This window comes from Chaetura pelagica, unplaced genomic scaffold (genome assembly GCF_000747805.2).
Source record: "Chaetura pelagica isolate M959 unplaced genomic scaffold, ChaPel_1.0 scaffold67, whole genome shotgun sequence".
In the NCBI taxonomy this organism is placed as follows: domain Eukaryota; kingdom Metazoa; phylum Chordata; class Aves; order Apodiformes; family Apodidae; genus Chaetura; species Chaetura pelagica.
The window spans coordinates 513,238-524,048 of record NW_009954107.1 but is presented as its reverse complement, the minus strand read 5'-3'; the positions used below and the strand labels follow the sequence as shown (position 1 = coordinate 524,048).

At 37.2% G+C, this 10,811-nt stretch overlaps 1 protein-coding gene across 1 annotated transcript; it reads right to left on the bottom strand.

The window, feature by feature from the left end:
• Positions 1–1,728: 1,728 nt before the first annotated feature.
• On the bottom strand, positions 1,729–9,787 carry LOC104393013 (chromosome unknown open reading frame, human C4orf47). Its single transcript, XM_010002458.1, has 7 exons — positions 9,691–9,787; positions 8,401–8,620; positions 7,221–7,358; positions 7,057–7,132; positions 5,688–5,867; positions 3,558–3,730; positions 1,729–1,777 (listed from the first exon to the last, which is right to left on the bottom strand). Exons 1-7 carry the CDS (start codon positions 9,785–9,787, stop codon positions 1,729–1,731), a joined length of 933 nt encoding a protein of 310 aa, XP_010000760.1.
• Positions 9,788–10,811: the final 1,024 nt, after the last annotated feature.

Below are 10,811 nucleotides of genomic sequence, written 5' to 3'. Positions count from 1 at the left end.
CCTGGGAAGATCGTGGAACAGATCCTCCTAGAAGCTATGCTAAGCTACATGGAAAAGAGGGAGGTGATTCAAGACAGCCAGAATGGCTTCACTAAGGGCAAGGCCTGCCTGGTACAACAAAGTGACTGCATCAGTGGACAAAGAAAGACCTATGGATGTCATCTATCTGGACTTCTGCAAGGCCTTTGACATGGTCCCCCAAAACATCCTTCCCTTTAAATTAAAGAGAGACAGATTTGATGGGTCGACTGTTTGGTGGATGAGGAATTGGCTGGATGGTCGCATCCAAAGGGTAGTGGTCAACAGCTCAATGTCCAACTGGAGGACAGTGATGACTGGTTTCCCTCACGGGTCCATACTGGGACCAGTGTTACTTACTATCTTAATCAGTGACATAGACAATGGGATCTAGTGCAACCACAGCAGGTTTGCAGATGAGACCAAGATGAGTCATGTGGTTTACATGCCTGAGGGGCAGGATGTCATTAAGAGGGACCTGGACAAGCTCAAGGAGTGAGCCTGTGTGAACCTCATGAGGTTCAACAAGGCCAAGTAAAAGGTCCTGCACCTGAGTCCAGGCAATCCCCAGTATCAGTACAGACTGGGGAATTAAGGGTCTGAGAGCAACCCTGCTGAGAAGGACCTGAGGGTTCTGTCAGATGAAAAGCTGGACATGAGCCAGCAATGTGCACTCGCTGCCCAAAAGGCCAACTCTATCCTGCACTGCATCAAAAGAAGCGTGGCCAGCAGTGCAAGGGAAGTGGTTCTGCACTTCTGCTCCACTCTGGTGAGACTGCACCTGGAGTACTGCATACAGCTATGAAGTCCTCAGCACAAGAAGGACATGGACATGTTGGAGCAGATCCAGAGGAGGGCCACAAAAAGTATCAGAGGGTTAGAACCCCTCTGGTAAGAAGAAAATCTGAGGAAGTTGGGGTTGTTCAGCCTGGAGAAGAGAAGGCTCTGGGGAGACCTTATTGCAGCCCTTCAATACTTAAAGGGAGCCTATAAAAAAGATGGGGACAAACTTTTTTTAGCAGGGCCTGTTGTGATAGGACAAGGGGTAATGGCTTTAAACTGAAAGACTTTAGATTAAATTTAGACTAGATGAAAGGGAGAATTTTTTTATGATGAGGGTGGTGAAAAGCTAAAACAGGTTGCCCAGAGAGGTGGTAGAAACCGCATGCCTGGAAACATTCAAAGTCAGGTTGGATGGAGCTCTGAGCAACCTTATCTAGTTGAAGATGTCCCTGCTCATTGCAGGGGGGTTGACTAGAGGACCTTTAATGGTGCCTTCCAACCCAAACCATTCTATGATTCTGTGACAAAGGGAAACAATGACCTTAGTTTCATTGTGGGCTACAGACTAACTTGGTTAACACACACACTGACCTTCACTTTAAAACATATGCATTTCTTTCCACTGCAATATAAACTCAATTTGCAACCCAAATTACTAATTAGAAAGTATGCTTTCTAAAAGTACATTGCAAAAGTCCAGTTAAGCAATAAGATGGAAATGTTTATAAAAATACAACCCTAGATTAATAAACAAATGATCTTAAATTATTTATTAGAGCTTTATATTTAGAAACTAAATATTTAATTATCCATAGTTAAACAGATTGGATTGTCCTGTATAGTTGAATTCCATTTTTCACATTTTTATTTGCAATGTTAACAGTTTACAGAGTCTAAAAAGTGCAACCTTCATTTCACCTTTTGTACCTAATAAGATGCCAGCTGTACAGTCTTGTAGTTCTTTACATTTAATGATCTGAAATGTAAACAAAGAGAAGTTTACTAGATATTTTGTAGAATGTTATCATACAAATTACAAGAGCTTCTGTAAAAATAAAAAACTGTGATACACTCAGTCTTGTCATTAGATTTAATGGCTTGCATCCTTGTAAAGTCAAATTGATTTCTACAGAGCTCTGCCTGAGAGCAAGAATTTACACTAGCAAATACAGTTATAGGATTATGTCCAAATATCAGAAGATAAGCTTTCCATTGGAAAATACATAAATAACTGTAATTCAGAGGGGAAGCAGACAATTTGAAAAATGTCTTTCCACATTTCTTAAAATCTATGAGCTATGATCTTCATGCTTATAGGAAATTCAGTTCACAATTCTCATTCTATTAAACCTAGGAATAATGAACCAAAAGTAAATACATTCATTAAAATTCTTAGGAGGGAAATATGAGTGGAGAATTTGAAATACTACTTATAATGTGCATTTTTTCTCCTTACAAATACTTTTAAGGAGTCCATCATAACTGTATTTGTGAAGATACAGTGATACTTCACAGTCAGTCTCCTGCATTAAATTTTGAAATCTACGTACAGTTAGGGTTTTTTCCCCAATAAAAACATTTCTAAACATGATTTTTAATTTTGTTTATAAAGCGCTAAAATGAACAATTACCCTGATACGAAGGCTACACAGACCAGTATACCATTCTTTTTCTCTATTTACTAGTTTAAAAACACCAGTGCATACATGGACTGTTGTACTTCCTGGCATCACTTTTGATAGCTAACATTCTTTTTGGTGTACCAAAAAGTTATTTTCAGTTCTTTCTCACTTCCGATTAGCAACACAAAGCAATGTGGAGTAATATATAGCTTCTAGTCCTGCCTCATCAGTGTAAATAAAAACGTCAGACTATCTCTGCAACTTTAAAAAGTGAATATGCAAATGCACATACATGGTGAAATAAAGTAGACAGAACAGCAATGCATTTCTTAGATTTCATATATGATATGCAAATCACAAATTCAAAGCAGATTCTTCTAAAACAGTTTTTTAAATTTTAATCAATTATTTCTCAAATATTTCATATTACTCATGAAGTATGCAAAATAATATGTTTAATTGCTCTACATGCAATCTTACAACTCTGATTTTCAAAGTGATCTCTTGGAATAACTTTAAAGAACACAGCCTTATTTACTGCTTGAATTACAAGAGCCAAAACCAGAAAATAAATTTATTTACATGTAAGGGTTATAGCTTAGTAAGATAAAAAAGTAACTAATTATGTGTTAATCTACCTATATACAGACACTATTATATGTGCATGTACTATAAATGTCTTCTAATATTACACAGTGACATGTTTGTGGTTAAGAATACAATTTGAGTGCCCTAGTTTCAAAAGCTTCACAGGCTTAGATTACCTAATACTATGTTTGCCAGCAGAGGGAGCCAATTTTATTTCATAAACACAGGGAAAACAACAGATTTGTTTTTTAACAGGAACTTTCCTGGTCCTTTTTAATTTACCAAGTCAGAAATACTAAAAAATCATAACTTTTCAGTGTGTAGCATGATTTTGAAGGTCTCTACAATATGTGCAGCCTTAGAAAGTAATTTGAATTTACAAAACAGAGTAGGAATCCATTTTTAAAGTCGAGCTCATTTCTTATCCATTAGTTAATACTTTGTTTCTTTATTTATTAAATTATTTTAGACAGTAATGAACACCTGTGATAATGACTCTCAGTGGACAGCACAAATGAGACATGAACTTAAATTAAAGGAGCTCACCTTGTAACATTTAAAGTCATTATGCTTGTAACAGGTCTGCTTTTTGGTCCAGAAGGAGGATGGAAAATCCGTTGTTCTTTTGTAGTTGTGACAGCCCTAGGTTTTGCAATTACATAAGGGTCAACAGAATGGCTTGGGTAAGGATCAAATGTGCCTCCTTTCATGCCCCCAGGCTGAAAAAAAAGAACTTTTCAAAGTGCCAATCTACAATAAAATTGAGCTAATTAAAGTATTTTTCATGCAAAAGCAAGTAAGAATACTGAATAGGAGACTGCATCACATTATCTTAAAAAAAGAAAAATCCCAAATATTCCTTAAATTTGCAATTGAAGCTTTAAGGAAAATGTTAGTCACTATTTTGATGAATTCTTAGTTTTAACGGTTCTTCCCTAAGTCTGGATTTTGAGGAAAGGATCTTAAAAATGCAACCAAAAAAGAAGTAAAAATACAGCTCACTAAAATGAGCTATCCTGTAGCAAAACCAGAGAACTACTATCTCAGTATTAGTCTACCAGTACACCTCCATGTCCAGTACTGGTGTAGGGATTGTTACATAGAGCAGGGCTTGGGCATTAGTATCAATATGCTTTCTGAGATATAGGATTAAATACAGCATTGCTTTTCCCAAAACCATTATGTCCACTAGTAGTACAAGAGTGACAAATTTTAGTTAATAAAGATGCAGAGACCTGATTAATTATATGCAATCCCTTAGTACAGCTAAATGCCACAGTCTGCTGAGGCTGCATTCCTGAAAAGTGCAAAAGTAAGCTATTCAACCAACAATAAAGCAATTTTGCCCATAAGAATTTATATAGCAGAGAGGGAAAGTGAAATAGCTGTGTGAAGTACATATAATTTAAATCTATGGAGAAAGTACATACAGTGTGAAGGATGGGGAACCTGGAGCAGGATCATCAGCATTGCCAGCCAGATGAGGTGTTGACTTTCTAGCAGCTAAATTTTCTGAGAACATTTCCATTCTGAAAGATCTCAGCTGCCTCATCTATGAGGCCATGCACCCAACACAATTATTCGTGTGTAAGCATTTTTGCTTTCTCTTTCTGAATAGCTATATTTTTCTCGCTCTCATTACCTTCCTCAGGTGAATCAATGTCAGTCAAATAAGTCAAGATTGAAGGACATAATAACACGAAAACAGTGGTTTAGCAGAGCACAGTATTAAAGGACCGATGACGGAACTCCAAAATGAAGAAGTGAAAAGTGACAGATTAAGGGGTGTTTCTGTATTAGGTATCTCAAGTCATTTAAGAGAGAGGTATTTATGCATCTTCAATCCACTTTAAAGTAAAATTAAGGTGTAGCCTAAGGTGAATGGCGTAAGTTTAGTATCTCATCACAAAAAAACGTATCAGGATTGAATGTTTTGTGGAACAGAAAAACATCCATTTATATTTTAAGAAATAATTACACTAAGCAACTGGAACTAATGAAGTATATTCCTATAGATCTTTCATACTAACTCCAGGCTTTCTTTCTTATGCCCCCTAAGCCCTTCCAAGTATATATATTTCTATCCTTTCCTTTTTTTTTCCTAGTTACTGCAGAGTTGGCAAATTCTAAAGCAGATTCCAAATATGTGTCTGCTGATGGACAAGCAACAGAGTTTATTTTGCAGCCTTTCCTTGAGCAGAAGGACTAACCTTATTTTTTCTGCTCCTTCCAGCTATCCATTCCCATAACTCCTCTGGGAATAACCTTTCAGATGTTTGTGTAGGCTGAGAGTAATTAGCAGGTTCAAAAATTATATGAGTGACTAACAGAGTCCAAAATAGGAGAGCGTTTCATTGTGCTACAGTTACCTAGTCTTACTGTCACTTCTTGCATAACCTTCTGCTTTGTATCTTTTTGTAGTGTATGCAGTCACTTTTTAGTCACTGTACGCAAACACTTTTTAGGTTACTTGAAACTGTTTAGAAGTTGTTCTTGGGTCAAACAAGATTTCAGTGCTTTGTAAATTGAAAACAAAGTAAATGGAGTAATATATTTTTCAAGAAAAGCAAGAAATTAATAGCAAAACCAAATATTTGTCTCTACCTTTATACTGTAATACTTAATACTATAAGCAAGGCTTTTAACAGGAAATATCTGAATATATAACTAACTAACCTTTTTACCAGGAGAACTTGGTCTGAAAGGTGGTGCAATTGGCTTCCCGGGAGGTGGTTTCTTCACAGGAGGCAAAGGTTTGTCACTAAAATAGGGATTCATGTCAAAGTACTCCCGGGGATATAGATTTAACTTGAAAGGCCCTCCTTTAAGTAATCGTTTATGTTGCTCTCGTTCTTTCTGTAGAACAAATACATAGAAAGAAACAATCTTGAGGATTTTTACTGTATGGTAAAAAAAATGGAAAGCATTTAAATTCAGTCTTGGAGAATGTTCACTCTAACTTTCTTTGCTTTTATTTGATGATCGAGGCATTTAATATACCCTGCATGTATAATAGACCATAGATTCACTGACCAGGAAGCACAACAATCATGAAAGTATAGGAGGCAAACGTCAGGAAGAGCACTGCATTTAAGATCTGTCTAATAGATGTGTAAAGATGTGTATACCTGTATCTTGGGCATGCATGCATGCATACATGCTTGAAAATTCTGCCTGCATGCATGCTCCTCACCCTTGTGAACCCTGGCCACTACATTTCCCAGATTCTGAGCACCTTGCTAAGCTTCTCTAGGAATTGGTTCTTTGTACTGTGGGAGATGTTGACTACTGTTCCCAGATTCCAATTTAAAATAAAATAGGTTCAAACATTACAAAAAATTATAAGACAAGTATAAAATGTATCGGTAATACAGTGTCACATAGCAAATCATGCTAAGGTCTCAGAACAAATTCCTTTTTTCTACCCTGTGGAAACCATCCAGGCTCCCTCTTTCCCCTGTTCTTCCCATTTTCTGTTCTGGATGCTTAATTTTTACTTCAAATTTTACTCAACTGCAAGAATTGTTTCTTCTAATCTTGTTCTTATCCTAGATCAAAAAATGTTCTCCTGCTGCTATTTTTCACTATGTATGCTCAAAATACACAGGATAACTAAAATCAGTGCATGCATGTTTACAAGCTTTCTTAGATTTGTGAATTTTTATGAAAAAAAGTTGGGTTTTTTTTATACAGCATGTAGGATAATGAGGTTCCATTCTTCTGACAACAACATGGAAGTATTGTTGTTCTTGCTTTTGGCATTGTTTGGTCATTATTGCACCTTAAGTCTCCAAATAAAAAATTAAGGTCAAGTCCTGCACGGTAGAACGTGTGTGGGATGCTGCCACATATCTCAAAGAAAAAATAATGAATTAACAATACCTAAATCATTTTTTGTACAGGATGGTCATTAATTTGTTTTCCTTCCTTCATTTTGTAAATTAGCATTACTGATTTCAAGCTAAAGGAAACACCACATGGAACAAAAAGTTCATGCAAATTGTAATAAATAACAGTAATATATAATAAAGACAAATATTTTCACCTTTGCATTTATTCTGTCTACTTCATACCCATCTGCTTCATGTGGATATTGTTCACCTATGGTAAGGTTTGGATAACTGTAAAAACAAAATTAATTACTTAAGTGCTCAATATTCATTAAAAACTTAATAAAATACTCCACAAGAAGCAAAATTGTGAAGTTACCCATATCCAGTTCCTTTCTTTCCTGGATTAGTATAAAAATTCTTTCCGGGAGGAACGTATCTTTCTTCAGCTCTCCGTAGCGGACTGAAGTATGGATATGGTCCTCCTATGGTTCCATAATAGCTGCCAAGCCCAGATCTAAAAACAGAAAACAAACACATTGATTAATGTTTTGCAAATATTTCAGGCTTTCCATGTCTAGTGCACTTAAATCACCTTAAGAAAACCCAAACATACAGATCTCAAAGGTTAAATATAAAGCCAGATCAGATCCACTGCCCATGTATTTCCTACCACAATTCCATGCACAGTGTTATGGATAAAAATTAAACAACATGGCAGCAGAGATGAAGTTCTAAGGATTTTAATAATACAACTATGCTTAATAGAGATTGTTTTGATTTTTTTCCATGAGACTGTAAGAACTAGACCCTGTACACAGACTGAATCCTCCTGTCTCTTATTACAGCAACAAGAATAAAACAAGAATGCATAGTTATAAATGAGTAACCAGGCTCCATCTGGGTTTTATATGTGAATAATAATAGTTACATGACACCAGTGGCATTGGTGTTGTTTTGTCATGCAACTAATGTTGTGAAAATAGCGAAGATGCCTTTATTGTAATATTCTGCATATATCACTCAGCCCAGCAACATCTTCTGATGATCCTGTAGGATAACTGTATTTTTTCTAGCAAAAAGATAATGGATATGGATTCACTGAGAGGAAACAGTTGCACCTGGATAATGTCCCTTTTCCTACTGTTTATGCAATATATATGCCATGTCTATTTTGGGAGGCTCAGAAATAGGAAGAAGTATATGACAAGTTAAAACAGATTTCCTCCTAAATTAAAATGAAATATTCATTTGTTAATTATCCATACATTTTTCCCATAGCCATCTTCAGCTACAGCTAAAGGGTAAGAAAACTACAGCAAAAAACCGCAGTTGAGAGCAAGGAACAGGACCTGATTTCTACCTGTGTTGAGCTCTCCCTTACCTGTAATTACATGTTGCTGCTCAAAAATCTTCACTCAGTACTGGCTAACACTAGATTGTATAAAACTACAATGTTGTAGTCTCATTACCGGTTTTATCAGAAATAATCTGTGACAATCATCTTTAGTGCACAGAAAAGACAAAAGGTCAGTTTAAAACATTTTCACAACACTTACGGCAATTTGTCTCCATTACTGGGAATGAAAGCTTTGCCCAAATTCTTCTTTGATTCTGCCAATCTGTAGCGTCTCCTTAGCTGAACAGGGTTTGAGTAGGCTTCACCTTCAAAAATCCTCACAAACTGAGGCTCAAAATAACCTGCCTGCAGAGCTGACAATGCTTTGGTCCCCCCAGGTAACATCTGTCTGTTCTTGCCTGCGGCTTCATTAAAAGGGCCTTTAAAAAAGTAAGCACTGTAAATAACTGTTTGATGTTAGTGCTTCTCTCAGCCTACACTAAAAAATAAGGTCAGCATCTGGGTGGCTCAAAGAATGTACCACAGAACATTTAACTTCTGATTCACCCATGTAAATAAATGGCTGTATCTGAAAGACAATGCTATGAGAAGGTATTCACAGCACTTGCTTCTAGTTTTCTAATCCCTGCACTTCCTTTAGATGCAACGGAGAGAGACTGGTTACTCCAGAGGACACATGAGAGCTAGAGATGATGCCCATTTATATATAAAATGGGTAATACTTTGGAGTACCATCTTTCTCTCTCACTGATTACAGAGCAGGTAGGAGAGCTTAACTGCCTCCAGTTGGGTTTTGAATGCCCAGAAGCAAAAGTGTGGTAATAGTGTGCCAGGCAGGGTTCACATCACTGACACAACACTACAGCAGAAATGCCTCTAGTGAGAAATGATGAGTATTCTGTGCTACCGCTTCAAAGCAGCTGCTGAGGGTCAAACTCTGTAACCTCACTAATCACAAGCATTGCCTTTCTCAGTAAGTATTCCCATTAAACAACACGGAGAATATTATTTTAAAAGACAGGACAGGGAATCTTGTGCACCCAAGTTAGATAAGCACAGAAAAAAAATTGCAACAGTAACTTTAAAATAATTACAATGTAATTGTCAATAACACAAAACCTGCTGAAGAAGCACACAAAGAATCACAGAATATTAGGGGCTGGAAGGCACGTCTTTCACAAAAAGCAGGAAAATACTGGTAGCTTACAGATAATCAATATTAAAAAGAAATGTATACACAAAAGGATTTTATCAAGCCATTATGCATACATATTATTCAGTTTTAATGTATTTTTCCTTTCTTCACTATATTCATTCCAACATATCAAGTCTTTCTCTTAATAATGTAGGCCTGAGCAAAGAATATGTATGAAAAATCAGTTCCCTCTAACAAATAAAATATTGCATTAGAAAATAGTCATTCTGAAAGTAGATGGGTACTAGAGGTGATCCCTATCACTAAATAGTGATTAAAATTAATTGTACTTACGCATATGCTGGGATACATATTTATCTCCAATGGTAATATAACCCATTTCACTGAAGAGGCCAATCCTCTCCATATCAGTTTTCACTTCCGCAGCCATGGCTGGATCTGCGTGACACGGCACTGCACTAAAAGAGTTGAAGTACCCTTATTTGTTTGCTCCACTTTAACAGTCTATAAGCAGTCCACACCTGTAAACAAAAAGTTTATTTAAGTAAAATACAAGAAGGTCTAGATTTAAAATACTGGCAATAAACATAGTCTGAATAGTCGACCGTATGACTGACGGCTTTGGTGCTTATAGGACAAATGGATCCTGTGTCTAGACACCATTATATCTCCTCTGTTAAACACATTCAAAATATGACAAGACAGAAAATCAAATGCATTTGCAATACAACTGGTGTAATTCTTACTGAATTTACAGTTTGTGCCAAAATCTTTCAACAGGTATCTCCTGGGTACTAAGATGACAGCTTTTGGTGGCGTTAACACCGAGTGACACAACATGCCAAGCAACCTCCTTCATCTTGTAGGTTCTCTCTAGCAATGGTTTTCAGTCACTTTCTAATAACGGTATAGAAGGTCTGTCTACGGACAAGTCTGGGGTAAAACATGAGTGGAATTCTGGAAACCCTTTAACTGTAATCCAACACCTGCCCGTGGCAAATATTTCAAATTTCTTCTTGGTTTTAATGCACATTAACTACAGTAAATTTTAGGTTTTCCTCATCATCACCACAGGGTTCGCTGTTATCGAACTAGTTAGCATTGCTGAGCAAGACAGGAACAATTTATTGAAAATAAATACACCCGGAATTAAAGTTTACAGTGTAAAGAAAAGATCATTGACCAAGGGCTTAAGGGCAGGATTTCTGGACCTCAGCGCTCTGAGGCGTCTGAAGAGACGCAAGGAGGTGGGAGAGCCCGGCCCTGAAGTAGCAGCACCGGGAGGCGGCGGGGAAGCACGCACGACTCTGGAGAGTATCCCAAGGAGTGTGGCGGAAACGTGAGGGAACACCCAACGCGGCGCCACGGAGCGCCGGTACATCAGGTACAGCGCCGGTACCACATCAGGTACAGCGCCGGTACCACGTACATCAGGTACAGCGCCGGTACCACAT